This window comes from Chironomus tepperi, unplaced genomic scaffold (genome assembly GCF_022539635.2).
Source record: "Chironomus tepperi strain 1889 unplaced genomic scaffold, CSIRO-AGI_Ctep_v1 contig_467, whole genome shotgun sequence".
Classification (NCBI taxonomy): Eukaryota; Metazoa; Arthropoda; class Insecta; order Diptera; family Chironomidae; genus Chironomus; species Chironomus tepperi.
Window position 1 is genome coordinate 971,318 of NW_027226589.1, and position 15,755 is coordinate 987,072.

The 15,755-nt window shown below is 28.3% G+C and overlaps 1 protein-coding gene across 6 annotated transcripts in view; it reads left to right on the forward strand.

Moving 5' to 3' along the window:
* Positions 1 to 3,959: 3,959 nt before the first annotated feature.
* Positions 3,960 to 15,755, forward strand: part of pan (transcription factor pangolin) — a 71,197-nt gene continuing 59,401 nt past the window's right edge. For 2 of the 6 annotated variants that reach the window (XM_070651925.1, XM_070651926.1), the window contains exons 1-2: positions 3,962 to 4,827; positions 5,210 to 5,356. In XM_070651925.1, the coding sequence (XP_070508026.1) occupies positions 4,564 to 4,827; positions 5,210 to 5,356 (411 nt within the window). In that variant the 5' untranslated portion in view covers positions 3,962 to 4,563. Of the gene's footprint in view, positions 4,828 to 5,209; positions 5,357 to 15,755 lie in introns of all 6 variants that reach the window. The other 4 variants (XM_070651928.1, XM_070651930.1, XM_070651927.1 and 1 more) reach the window with 4 other exon arrangements.

Sequence of the window (15,755 nt, forward strand, 5' to 3'; positions counted from 1 at the left end):
GATGCTTAATTGAATTGATATTTTTTTCTGTGTGAGATAATTGACGAGTGAGAATTAAAATGAAAAAATTTCTCTGATTGATTGAATGATTTTTTACGACTGCACGAATCGCTTTTTGTGTTTGAATGATTCATATTCAGATTATGGACGATTTGTAGATTCAAGTTTCTTTGTAATTGAAAGACAAAAATTTAAATGGATCGAAGTAATTGATGTGAAATTGAAGGGAAGTCGTGAGATTTAAAATTCACTTCTGAATTTTTGATGGATTTTTTGGAGTTTTAGCTGAATAATTTTAGATCTATCATTAAAGAATCTCAAAATTTTTGAAAATTTGTTCACATAATCTCAAAGTTATTACCAAATTTATTTGAATACCACCCAATACCTCCCGTCTTCCTTTCTCTCGTTGACCTCCGCTCTCATCTCACTTCCATAAAAAAATCTCAAATTCCTGTTATCTTTTTTTATTTCTTTTTTATTCCACACACTTCGCACTCATTGTTTGCCAACTTGTTATTGTAAGAACTGTTATTATTATTATTTTGGACTTTTTTTGGATCGCGATTTTTTTTTCTTTTCGTTTTATTCCCCACTCGTTCTTTATTTATTTTTATTGTGCTTTAAGTTGTTGTTTTTTTTTTTGATATTTTCAAATAAGGCGATGATAAATCGTATGAGAATGAATATTTGGAAAAAAGAGGAATTGAAATTGAACGAAAAAATATTTGAGAAGTACAAAAAGAGATTTTGAGGTCGATAACGAAAATTGGTGCAAAAATATTGACCGAATGTGATGTACTGGATATGAAATGGAAGTAAATTTAGACGTGAATTAGAATTTTGTTGAAAATTTAAGGTTATGTTCAAAGATGTATTAATATAATTTAGGTCATTGGTCCTTCTGTCCTTCCGTCGTTCTGTCTGTCATTCCGCTCTAAACTCCGCCCTTTTTTCATAAACATCAAATTTCTTTGCAAAACTTTTTATTCACCAAAATTTGTGAAATTTTTTGAGATTTGTTTGTAATAATTCAAAATCAATGAATAAACTAGTAAACACTGCTTTAAATGGTCTCAACATTTTACTAAAAGTTCTACAGAATTGCACAAAACAAGCTTCAAGGCCAGTAAAAATCAATTAACCTTAAAAAATGTTTACAACCCCACCACATAATTCTCACTAATTTCCTTCTGTTTCCATTCTATTTGTTCTAAATAAATTAAAATAAATGTGCATTTATGCAAGAATAAAGCGAGCAAATGTCTTTATTTGTTTATGACTTTATAGCCTCATAAAAATCTGCAAAATCAGTAAAATTTTCTTTAATATTTTTTAGTTCCTCATTCAAAGAATCCTTTTAAGTGTTCCGCACATGTTTTTCTTGCTTTTGCCTACTGTAGTAGACAGAAGTATGTTTTACATTTTTTATGACTGAAACTGTAAACTGAATCCCTTTTTGCATTGGTTTTGATGAGCTTTAATAGAATGGAGCTGTAACAACACTTAAAAAATTCTATAGTTTTTGCTCATAAAATAAAATCTAACATAAAAATTCCCAAAAATGTTGTAAAATCATAATTATAACTCCAAAATTAATGAAAATAATCTGAAGAATCAGAATATATCGTCGAAAAAACTAAAAAATCGGAATTGTAAATTCTAAATTTTCACTCAGCTTCAACAAACCAGCACGTAACATCCCCAAATATATCACATCCAATTAATTCCATTGCCAATAATCAAGCACAAATTAAAATAAAATCATTTAAATAAAAAACAAAAATGCGCTAAGAACTCAAAAAAAATCGAAGCAAATAGAAGGCAAAAAGTAAAACAAATAAAATTAAGAAAAGCATCTGAAATGAACAACGAAACAGCACTAAAAAACGAAAACTTCATCGACAAGCGTCGAGAACGAGAACCTCGTTAGCTACAAAAATTTATTTAAGCACTTTTTCGTCTTTTTTTCTTTCCTTTTTCCTTTTGTTCTTCAACTTCTCATTTTATTTTCATGTTTAAATATTTTTTTATGTTCTGTTCTGATGATTGTCGATGTTGTTGTTGTAAATGTGCCTTGTTGTGCCTTTTTTTGAAATAAAAATGCTGAACAGAAATAAAATAAAATATTTTTTAAGACAACAACTACAGACGATGACTTTAAATTTGGATCTTATTTCTGGGATTTTGTGGATGATATTGAGTGTTTGTGATTTTCAGAGGAGCTTTGTGAATAATTTGGAGCTACTTTAAGAAGGTTCATTGTGATTTTTAAATGATGTAGGTTTCGAATAATATTTCAAATAATTCTAATCAATACTTTAAAAGATACAGTTAGAATTTCTCATGAAATATGATTGTAAAATATGAATTTTAGGATACTAGATTGATTTCTTGAATTTTAAGGATAATTTTAATTTTTTTTTTAATTTTGATAGATAAATAAGTGTAGTTCTGACCTTTTTACATTTCGTAATAAAAAAGATCAAAACAATTTAAAATTAAGTTCAAAAAAACTAACTTTGACACAAAATCGATCAAATTTTTTGGAAAAAAGTTATAGATATACAAATAAATTCAAATAAGATAGGACTTAAGTTACAAATCACTTAAACATTCTGCAAATATTCTGATAAGATTGTTCCTCTGAGTATTTTGCAAATAAGAATTTATCAGTGCTATAAAAATATTACAAATCCTGTTAATACACTCAGTAATATATCTCAAATCAATTTAATTTTTCAATTAATTGAGCAATGGACATGTCAAGGCCATCATACAATGACTATTAATTTCCAATTTTTTTTTATTTCACTTTTAAACATTTTTTAAGTAATAAAAATTCTCATTTTTTCTAATCTTAAACGTTTTGACATTTTTACAGCATGGATATCAACAAAAAAAGACATGAAATTGTGATGAATATTCAATGAGCAAAACAGAACCGAAAAGAGACATGGATAAGAAAAAATAATACAAAAAGAGAAAAAAGAGAGAATTTTTTTTTTCAATATTTTTTTCTCCTTTTTGTCGATGATCAGTGTCAGTGGAAGAACTGAAGAGAGAAGTAAAAAAAATTGAGAACAAGAAGAACTGACAAAAAATTGAGCCTGTCTCAGTCAAAATAATGCAATGTGAGACTTTAAATCGTTCGTGTTAACAACTGAATTGATTTTTAAAATAAAAAATAATATTTTGGATAATAAATTAAAAAAAAAGTGAATAACTTAAAATATTCGGGATTGTAGCAATAAAATTAATTAAAAAATTGTAAAAAGTGAAAACATTGGTGTAAATTTGACTCAAAACTTCAATTCAAAAGTGAAAATAAATAAACAAAATTGTGAAATAAGTTTAAACAAAATTTAAAAATTTGAAAAATGTGCAAAAAATTATAAATACAAAAAATATTTAATATTATTTTTAGAAATCAATTTTTAAAACTTTAAACTGTGAACAAAATGAGAAATTTGGTTTACAAACAGTGAAAAATAAATACCAATTTTACAAAAAATCTTCAAACTAAGGATAGTATATGGGGACAACACTTGAATTAGTTATAGTATTCGATCACATCATCACATCCCAGACACAACAAAATTCCTCAATAGTGCAAAAAATAAGCCTCATTGCACCTTAAACAGTTGACACAAGTGAAAAAAACAAGCTTTTGTTTAAATTCCCCACCACAATTTACACAAGTGCAAAAGTTTGAAAAATACAGAAAGATACTTCAGCAACTTTAAATTAGATCACAAAATTTGTTTTCACCGGGAACAATTGATTACAAATTAATGTAAATAAAAATCCATAAACACGCGTAATTCAAATTTTTACTGAAGTTTTCTGGTTTGTGAATAAAGAATACATAAGATGCAATTTTGATGATTTTTTTGGTTTTCTTCTGAAGAGAAAAATTATTTAAAAAGTTGAAGTTAATTTTGGTTTGAAATTTAAAAAAATTGTGCAATACTTATCAATGATCTTTAAAAAAATTAATGATAAATAAAAAAGTGCAAAATTTTGAGGTTAAGACATCAAAATTCTTGTCAAATTCCTGAAAAACTCATAAAACAACTTCAAAAACGTAAGAATTTGCCAGAATTAAGTGAAAAATTTACACAAAAAAAAAATTCCTAAACAAAAAGTGAAAAGAAATAAAATAAAGCAAAATCGTGAAAAAAATATTTTTGTGAGAAAATGTATGTGCAATACCAAGTAATCTTATTAAGCAAAAAAGGCAGAATGAGTCGTGAATGAAAATTAAAATTTACGATAATTATGTTCATCATCTAGATTATAAAGAAAATTAAATAGAGAATAAATTTCAATTTTAATTGTGTTTATAGAAAATAAATGTGTGAATTAAAAGGGTGAAGAATGAAAACAATTTTCTGTTTGACAGATGAAATTTTACGTGTGGATTAATTTGACATAAAAAAATTTGTTTTGAACTAAAATAATTTGTGTGATCAAAAAAATAATAAAAAAAAAATCAAAAAAAGTGAAAAATTTTAAATTTCCTTTTTCATCTTTTACGCGAAAATCTGAAATGCCGCTCGAATGTCAATGGCAACGGTTGCTGTGAGACACTCTGGTCATCCGTCAGACGCCATTATAGTGCCATCAGTAACAAGTGGCGCTTCCGCCACTAAAATGCCTCACACAAATCACACAACTGCCGCACCGGCATCGCCCGGTGACGATTTTGGCAGCACGGATGAGGTGAAAGTATTTAAAGATGAAGGCGAGAAAGAGGATGAACAGCAATTAGGTGAAAATTTACTCGAGGAAAAGTCAAGTCTTATTGATCTTACTGAGAGTGAGGTAAAAAGATATTATGATTTTTTTTTATAATTTTGGACTTTGAAGGATTTTTGGCTATCCAATGTTTGAAAATTTAAAATTTTTGGATAAATGCGCAATTGAAAGTAACTTTTTGCAACTAGATGAACTTACTGATTAACTGACGAACTTTATAAGAACTAAAACTAGATAGTTTTGAACTAATATTGATAAAATTTAAGGTATTGAAGAAGAACAATTTTAAAATTTTGAGAAACGAGGAAAATCACTTCAAATTATATTGACCACAGAACGTATCATTTATATTACAAAAATATGTTCGGGGAGAGAAATTACTCTTCCCTTACAATTGTAGCGCACAAAATGGATTTCCAAAAAATTTCTTTAACAAAATCTCCTAAAGACTCTAATCTTTCAGGATAAATCTGAGAAACCCGCACGACAGGATAGTCCTATGTATGGAAAATTCGACCCACATCATCCAGGATTCAATGTTAGTTATCTAGTATCACCTTACTCATATGCCAATGGTGCTGCTGCTGCCTCTATGGTGAGTTCAATAATTTTTTATGTGCATTACATTTTAAATGTGTCACAAATTTTTTCCCTCACAACTACAAATAAGAAAATAAAAAAAAAAATAACTTTTTGAAATTCAGATTCAGAACAAAAAAATAATTTATAAGAAATTTTTGGAAAGAAGTGAGCCTTATGTTGTATTGTGTAATTCTTAAGAATTATAAACAGCAAACAGAAAGAGAAGAAGAAAATCTCATTTAAAAAAATGAGAAAAAAGGCACAACAAGCTCGAAAGGAATGATTTTTTCTTGTTTTCTTCTTCCTTCTCGTTTCACATACATTATTTCTGTGCGCTGTGTGCCTTCACTTTTACATGGATGGGCTTGTTTGTTGGAGTATATTATCGTTGTACTAATGTGAGCATTATTATAGGAATGAGTTGGAATTGAAAAATGAGAAATAAAATTAAAATTTAATTTTTGTTCATGCTGGGATTGTATAGAGTGTAAGTGGGGTTGATCGGGGGTTCGGGTGGGCCATGATTATAAAGAGTCAATACTGTTAGATTTACACATTGTTAATTTTTTTTTGGTTTGAATCCCAAATTGTATAAATTTTGAAGTTTATATGTCATATCAAATCCAAATTTTTTGGAGGCCATACGTCACATCCAAATAAATCCCATGATCCATCCATCCCAGAACATCTAGTAAAAGTAAAACAATCTGAACAGAACATACATAAAACATTCCAAGTATAGAATGTTTGTTCATGTATGAGCCTTACAAAAAACGTAAAAAAATCAAATACAAAAGACAAAATAAGAAAAATAAAAAGAACAGAAACAGAAATGAAAATAAAATAAAAGAAATAAACAAAAGAAAAGTGAGAATGTATGCGAGAGAAAAAAATGAAACAAAAGCAAAAGCCAGAAAAGGTTCTGTTCCTCACACATCTTTTTACTCTTTCTCATTTCGCTCGAGAGTCGTGCCTTATAAGCAGGCACACTAAGAAGAGTATTTTTTCTTGTTGTGTAGAAAAAATTCTCATCTCGTTTTGTCTTCTTTTTACTGCACTGCTAAGTAGATGATGATTTTCTTCACTTCTCCTTAATTTCAAATGTGTAAATAAGATTCAAAATATGAGTAAAAATTGTGAAGAATTTAAGGGAACAAAGCGAATTTTCTGAAAATTGGGATGAATTATTGGAATTGCTAATAATTTTTTGTGATATTCTGGAAAAGACATTATGTTTTTCCAAAATATGTTACATGGAATATTTTTTAGTGAATTTCTAGGTTAGAATTGACTAAAATCCCTATATTATTTAATTTGGATGAAGTAATTAGATTAACTTTAAAATTTAAAAGTTAAAGTACCAAATATTTAAATTGTATTTTAAATTTAAAAACAATGCTCTAAATTCTGAGGTTTTTGTCTTCTAGTTTTGAAATAAAAAACCACATTTTGAGGTTGGAATCCTAAAATATATTCCTAAAATTTAAGATAAAACTCCTAAAATTTAGAAAATTCAACGCACTCCATCTTCTTTCTCCATCTCATTCTTAAAAATCTTCAATTCCTTCTTCTTCCTTTTCTCATAAAAAAAAAAAAAAAAAAAATTCCCCGAAGGTCCGTTTAGCGTTTTCTGTTGTTATTGTTTTTTACTTATTTCTTTCTGGTTGTTTAATTTTTTTCTCCATATTTTGTTTTAGCTTCCTTTTGTTGATTTTGTATTTATTTTGGAGTTTTTTTATCTACAGAAATCTAAAAAGAAATTATCTGTGGAACAAAATAAAACAACGATTTTGGGTGTAAAAATATGAAATAAAATATTTTTGGGTTTTAAATTCTTTTGGTAATCGAAATGAGTTCGAAGAAAGCAGGAAAAATTTATTTGCGGATGAATTGAGCTTTTTATGGGTTTTTTGGTAATTTTGGTGTTCGGCAGGTGAAAATGATTACAATGAGAATAAATTTGATGCAATTTGCTAAATAAACGGATAAATCACACTATCTGTTAAGTACAACACAGCCAAACTAAATGTCACTGTTAAATGGAGCTCTGTGTTGCTCGGAATAAAAGCTGTAATTTTTCTTAAGAAATTATTTTCTATAGCTTGCATCTAAACCCAACACAAGATAAAAAAAAAAGAATGAACAAATAAACAAACAAGTAGGAAGAAGAATGAGATTGACGATGATGCACTGATGATTTGACGGAGGCTACTGGTCATTTTTCAAAGCTGATGATATTTTTTAAATTGTTTTTTAATTCGTCAGTTCAGAAATGAATCTGAGTATGGGGTTCATTTTGTGAAATTTTGGATATTTTTCTCAAAATTCAGTATCTAAATTTCAAAATTCAAATAAAATTCAGTATCTAATATAATCTTTATCAATCAACTAAATACAATTCCAATAAACCAAAAAATTCATCCAAATCTTCATCCGAAACAAGCTTAAGAAGTCGCCACTTGAGAAATTTGGCAACAAAGCCTTTTACGATCATCACTTTTTTCCATATATTTTTCGTTTTCTTTTCTTTTCTCTCTCTTAACGATTTTGTCGTCGTCTTATCTGATAATCTCCAATCTTCTTCTTGTTATACCTTCTATTTTTTCGTCAATTCCAGCTTTCATGCTTACTTACTGACTTTTATTTTATTTTATTCTTTTATATTCTTATTTTTTTACATATTATATTGTCTCTGGCTTTATGTATGTCTCTTTTGGATGATTGTCGCCGTGGAAGTATATTACGAAAATGACCAAATAAGTGCGACATAATGGATTAAAGAGTAAAATTTTAGGGAGACTTAGTAAAAACAATTGTGTCCTTTTCTGGAATTAACGGCAAAGACATTTTTTTTTTTTTTGATAAAATATAAAAATTTTACAATTAAATAATGTTAAAATTATGTTTCATCAATAAAATTCAATTTTTTATGGTACTCCACCGACCCTATGAAGTTCGGACTCCATGTTATTGAGGGGCGCCTCGATTGGAGTCCATATTGGAGTCCTGGCAACTCTGTTTTCAAAGTCTTGTGTCTTGTAGTCTTGTGCAAATTTCAACTCATCACAAGTTATGGCCTTCAAAAAGTGTAAAAGCCTTCAAATTTTTTGCCTAGATCTTCCACACAAAAATACAAGCAGTATTAATTTCAGATTAATGGTCTAATTGGAAGAGAAAACAAACAAAAATCTGCGATGAAAATTAATTTTTCTTTTCCTGATTTATGTTTTGTTGTGTTGAATTTGACCAGCAGGAATGAATAAGTGATTAATATAGTTGAGTAGTTTTTGTTGAGTAGGTTTTGTTGACGTTTTAATGCGTTGAATTGATTAAAATAATTTCAGGATGAATGGTTTTTGTTGAATTGTGAATAATATTTGGAATCTTACTTCAAAATTTCAATAAACTCAAAATTTAACATTTAGGCTAAACGATCTGAACTTTAACTATTTAACTATTTAAAATCCATCCTAAAAATTAATCATCATTTCCTCAATTTTAGACAACTTAGCCGCTTAATTTAGTATTTAAGCTCTAAGTTTAGGGTCTAATCTCAAAAATTTGTCTACATATGCTCAAAGAAACGGCGACATATTTCAAAAATTCTAAAAAATTCTCAAACATTCTACTTCGAATAGTTTCATTCCAATTAAATCCAAGCCTATTTTTAACCAATTTAGTTCCCATCACTCTTCTGTCATTCAATGAAGCATAAAATTTTGCAAATAGAAACTAAAAGATAAATTTGAGTGATAAATTGGCATGCAGACTCTAATTTGGATTTCTTCATTTCCATTTCTTTCTTACTTTTTTATCTCATTGCTTTCTTTCAAACAAAATCCGCCCCCAATTGAGCACTTGGCAGACAATAAATTCATTAATTTTTCTCTGCTTTCATGTTGTGAATGCTTTTTTCGGTTGATTTTGACCTGGACTTGCCTAAATTTATTGCTTCATCTTTTTGTTTTGTCAATTTTTATTTTCAGATATGTTTGTGGTTATAAACCAAATTTTTTAGGTTACATTATCAAATTTTAATGCTTTTCTGCAAAAAATATGATTGTGTTGTCAGTTTTAAGGATTAAATTTAGTAGTTTAAGATCAGACCCAGATTTTTTTTAATTAAAATCTAAATTTAGAGGTTATTATAACAAATTTCAAGAAAATGTTAAAAATTCCTAGATTAAATTGCAAATTTTGAGATTGAGCTACAAAATTTTAATTTATATACCCAATCCTAAAATATTTTAACCTAGATTTCAACCTGAATTCCACTAATCCACTAATCAATTCAAAACTCACCTCACATTTATCATAAATAATCTAAAATTCAAATTCCTCATCCAATTTTCGACATTTTTAAATTGCATAAAACTACATAAACAAGCCATAAAATTACGAATTGAAAAGATTGCTTTTATTCCTTTCCCAAAAAAATACTCTCTCTCTCTCATTGCACTTAACACATTGTGTGCTCGGCACACCAGAAAAAAAAACTGTGTTTAAAAATTCATCTCGCGCGACAATTTCTGTTTTACTGCCTTTCGTTCAATACTCTTATTTTCTTCTTTATTATTCTTCTGTATGCCAAGTGTGGACGCGTCGATGTGGAGTACATAAATTTGCAAACGAAAAGATAACAACAGCGCGGGAATTGAGAATAATAAAACATGAATAATGTATATGCATATGGCACTCCATATTGCACTGGAATTATGCATGTATAAGAGATGCAAATTAATGTCAATGTGGTGAAATTTACACATCAAGCTGAAGAACTAGAAATTTGGTTTTGTCAGTTTGATTGAGTTATTTGAGGTTATATTTATTAATTTTGAGTTTTGATTCTAAATTTAGTTTTTATGTTCCAAGGGGTTTTACAAAAAAAAAAATTTTCAGAAACACAAACATTCCTACACCACAAGGTAAACAACCTCTTTGTATCCAATCTCAGAACAACCGCGCTATCAATCCTCCGCCAACTCGATCGTATATTGCAATAAATTTTCATCTCATGAATATTTCATTAATTTACGCATTTCGAATTGCCTATGAATAAGAAAAAAGCATTAACGAAGAAATGTGAAAAAAGTGCAAATTCAAGTCACAAAAATCGTGTATCTGTGCTATAAAATCACTTCACTGTAGACAAAACACGGAGAGCTAACAATAATACTAATGTGTGACTCTATGCATATATGAAATATCAGACAATTGCACATGTGTAAAACATTAATGTGCTTCTCACTGGCGATATGATGTGATGAGCGATAAAAAAATATATACTCAAAAATGTGGCAGGTTTGTTCTTAGGGCTTGTGAGAATTTTGTTGATTTTTTTTATTTGATACAAGAATAACAAATTTCAAAAAGTTTCACAATTTTTGGTAAAAATAAGTTTTGAAAAAAAGAGGCGGAGCTTAGAGCGGAATGACAGACAGAAGAACAGAAGGACAGAAAGAAAGCAGGACAGTAGGACAGTATGACAGTAGGACAGAAGGATTATTAAATTCACTAAATTGAGAGCAAAAACTAATCAGAATCAGGACAATCCTCACAAAATTCATACAAGGAATTCAATCCATCTAGCTATCCATCGCCTTTATGTGGAAGCATTTTGCGGTTACATTTTCAATGTGCAAAAAGAATAAGCAGGCAAAAAGCAAAAGAAAAACGGCAGCAGTACAGTAAATGACAACGAAAATATAGAGAGAATTGCAATTGTTGGAAAAAGAAACTGTTTATTGCTTATGGAAGTCGTAAAGTCGGGTCTTTGAGTTCTGTTGCATGCTTTTTTATTTCTCCTCTCATTTCGTGGAAGTCAAAATATTTTTATAGAAATGAAAATGATGGCGGAATAAAAAAGAGAGAAGATGATGATCAAGTAGGTAAAAGTTAAAGCAATTTTTCTTTGCATTATGTGATCACGAAGGGCAAAGGAAGTTGAAATTATTGATATTTATGGTAATATTGGGATTGGACAGAGACTTCTGATACAATAATGAACTAGATCAAAGTTTTTTAGATTTTTAGAGTTTAAGTAAATTTTTTTCAACTTGTCAGTTTTGTAAACTTTGTGCAGATTTTTTGATGGTCTATGATACAAGTTGTCTGTAGTTTTTCATCAGATTGTTGCAAATTTGATTTGGAAGATATTTTGGGAAACTTTTGTAATATTTTGCCTCAATATAATATTTTATAAATCAATTGTCAGGAAACGATAATTTTCAAATAATAGCTCAATAATTATAAAATTATTATCAACTCAATACCAATTAAGTTTCATTTTCAAATTTTTACATCATCTCACGGGTTCACATCCTATCTATAATTACAGAAACTAGTTCGACAAACAACTGATGTACTTGGATATTAAAAATTCATTCATAAAAAATCAATTAGCATTGAAAAACTTTTAATTGCATTTTAATTAAATATAATAAAAAGGAGTTGAGCTATAAAAGACCGAGACTGTGACTGTAGGTCATGTGGTCAAGAGATAATCACAATTTTTATTGTGCATTTTAAAAATACATAAATTAGTGTTTGATTCCTAATTTTTGCTTCTCATTTTGCTAATTTTTCTCTTCCGCACCTTTTGTGCTTTTTAAATGCATGGAAAATTATCCAACATCTCATTTGTAAAATCGCTGCGAGGCAATATTTCATCTTGATTATCAAGTTATCAGCATCTCACATGTCTGTAAATTAGTATTGCAAAATTGTAGAATATTCACTTCATCACTTCCAACATTAGAATGCTTCCACATTCTCTTTGTTCTTTATTCTTGCAAAATTTTGAGATATCTTTGTAGTGATTTTGTCAGAATTTTCTATAGATTCAGTGAATTCTGGTCAAGCATAAGTCAGATTTTCTTAGTTTGTACTGATTTTAGATATTATCGAATCGAGCGTACGATAGATCTTCTGTTGTGGAACTAAGATTAGATCTTCTCAGACCGAATTTTCAAAATTTCCATAAGGGTTTTTTTTTTTTCAAATTATAATGCACTTTTCAGCATTTTTCATTTCTCATTTTTCGCTGATGATGATGCACATGCAATAAGGCAATTAAATTACTCACAAACATTTGACTGTATGTACACACAATTGTAAAAGGCTGCCTTTTTTGCCTCTCTCGACATGAACACTTCATAATTTATAGAAATTTATTTTTTATTGCTTATTTATGAGATGCAAACATATTTGCAACAATAACAAAACGGAATGAGGGAATGAGTATTTTTGCTATTGAGTTTATCTTGTGCATACTTTGGGTACATTTATTGGCAATTCTGTTGCTGGAAGGGAAAAAAGAGAAAATATGCTAATTTGTGGTTTGAAATAATTACAAAAATTTAAATTCGTTTTAGCAAATTGCAAAAAAATTGGAACTGAAATAAAATTTAAATTTATTTATTATTTATTCTTAGTAAGAAATTTTATTAACCTTGAAATCCCTATAGATAAAAAAAATAGAATTAAAATGTTGCATTTAAATTTAAAGAAAAATTTTAGGATCAGTGCTTCAATGCACACTTTAAGTCAAATAGTTTGCATATATAATTTTGTCAGGATCTGAATCGGAGCTCATATAGTACCCATTTATTCTTAAAACCTTAAAATTTCATCAAAATTCTAAAAAACGCGTTTTATTCCTAGAAACAACCACAACTTCATTAAAAATTATTCAAATTCGAGCGAGCATTCATCCATTTACATCTCATGACATAAAAACATTCAAAATTTAAATTTATTCCAATTCCGTTCAAGTAGCATAGAGAGTGAAGAAAAAGAAGAACGAAAATTCTCGTGAATTTCACATAAGAATTTCTGCGTATCATTAAATATGTGCCATTTCATGCTAAAATTAATTTCTTCATAAATGCAGCGCAGAAAAAATTATTATTTTTTAATTCTTCCATTTGTTTATTTTGAGGATCGACAAAAACGAGAATCGAGTCATGTCAGCTCGAATGAGAAATGAATGGATGCAGGAAATAGCTGCCACATGAAAAATATACAAAAAAAATTTTTGTATACATTTAAAGGCAGAAAAAAATACACACATTTGTGTGTATTTAAGCAGATTGTGTCTATCTTGTCTTTAAATATACATACATTTCTCAATTTTCGGAAAGAAATGAGCAGCATAGGGAATTTAATCAAGTTTAAAAGTCATGAGTTAGTGATGAATTAAGCAAATTTTTATAGAATTTTCTAGATAAGCAGCTTTAATATGAATATTTTCTTGAAAAAATCTACAAGGAAAAAGTCAGAAAAATTAATTAATTAATTATTACAGCGTGTTTTCAGGAAAAGAGTTTATTGTGCTCAAAAATATACTAAGCACCCCAATCCACTCCATAATCCAATCAATTTTTATCCAAAATCGCAGCTCAATACAGAAAAAAATCGCGAAGGCGCGTTGTAAATTTGCGTAAAGGCGGACGAAGCGCGAGAGAAACGCGAGATAATGACGGAGAGTTGATATGCAATGTGTGAATTTGCGATGTGTATATGTAAAATTGCTGTATATTCATCATCATTGCGATCATCATGATCGTACAAGTATTAAAAATATTATTTCTCTCACCCTCTTTTTTGCCAAAAATTAAATATGAACTGTTGTTGGGATAAAGTTGATTCTTTTGTAGATTTTAGGGGATCACTATTAGACTTTGTTTTAATGACATCAATCAAAGTTTTACGGATGAGGTCGATAGGTCGAATTATTTGAGATTTTTGTAAATTAATTGATTAAATGCTGTAGAATGGGTTATTGTAATAGAGTTAGAAATACAATACAATTAATAAATAAAGACAGGAGCTGTTTATGAAAATCTAACAAAATCAGGGTACAAGCAATCAGTAATTATTATTCAGAACTGTATTAGGTTTGTTAGCAGGAGTCAGGAGCCGAATATCAATACAAACTTGAATTTAGATACCAAAATTGAAAAGAAAAAACATAAAATTCAAAATTCCAAAAAAGAACCTTAAAATCAATTCACCGTCTTCCCTAATTTACTTTTTCCTCATAAAATTTCAGTACCACAAAAAAAAATTTTAATACCAATAAGATAATTCAAGATAAAAATCTAAGAAAGACGAAACACACGATGAGTATAATAGAAATAAATAATCAGAATGATGTCAATAAAAATTTATAAAATGGATTTTTTTTTCTTTTTTGAATCACAAGAAGAAGTCTTTTTATGACTATTTAAATTTTTCTCTCATTTCTTTCCTTTTCTTGTTCCTTCTCATCGAGAAATAAAATAAATAAATTTCATGATTGGATGGAATAAAACTGGAATATGTTGAAAATATCCATAAAAAGGAGAAGAAAAATAATTAAGTAAAACAAAAGATTTTAAATGATTTTTTTTTTTTTTTGGAAGGATTTGATTGAGATAGAGATAGAGTGAAAATAATAGAATTTAATACAATACTTAAAAATCTTTTTTGAAAAAACGCGCTTTAATAACGCAGGAAACAAGTGGAAAGAGTATGTAAAAATCCAAAAAAATTGCAATCTTTAAAAAATAAACTAACGAATTCATATATCCAATGCTAAAATTAAAACTTTCCTAGTTCAAACTTAATATATAAAATTTATCTAAAATTTAAATTCCTCCGCGAAAACCACACTCAAAAGAATTTATTTTTTAATTTCCTCGACAATATTTTGTAAAACAAAACTAAAAAAATCTTTTGACGTTTTGTTTGCCTAACGATCATCACAGCTCATTTAATCTGGACCTTCTTCATTCATTTATATTTCTCACTTAATACCCTTCCTTAATCATCATCATCTCGTGATCCGATGGCGACGATAGGCCACCTTTTAGGATAAAATACTCTAGAATATATCTTTTTATTTGAGACCTTAATATTTTCTTGGTATTTGTAGATTTTTAGAGAATTACACTGTTTTTGTTTCTATTCTCTTTTTCTTTATTTTTCTTTAATTCATGAATTCGTTTTTGTTAACAATTCTTAATTTTTATTCGTGATGATTTGACTAACGATGATCAAATTTGGATTATTTTTTGTTGATGTTATAGGAATGTTTATACACTGATTGAAAATATAATCTATAAAATATTTATAAAATGACAATAATCATGTTAATGGGATCGTAATCTGACATTTAGGTACTTGTTTTAAATATTTTGGTTTAATTTGGTTTAGTAAAGTAGCAACCATCTAACCCTATCATCTTCAGCTCGAGCTTAATTCTGAGCAATACAAATTTTTCACGTTTTTCATAACTTATGTTCCATGTTACTCCTTCTCTTAAATAAGTCTTTTTCCTTCTTAGGGCCAAAAAAACTTTCACAAAACTCAATGTTTTGTCAAATTTCAAAAAATACTCAAAAATAATTTCCTATCCAACTAAAAATTTA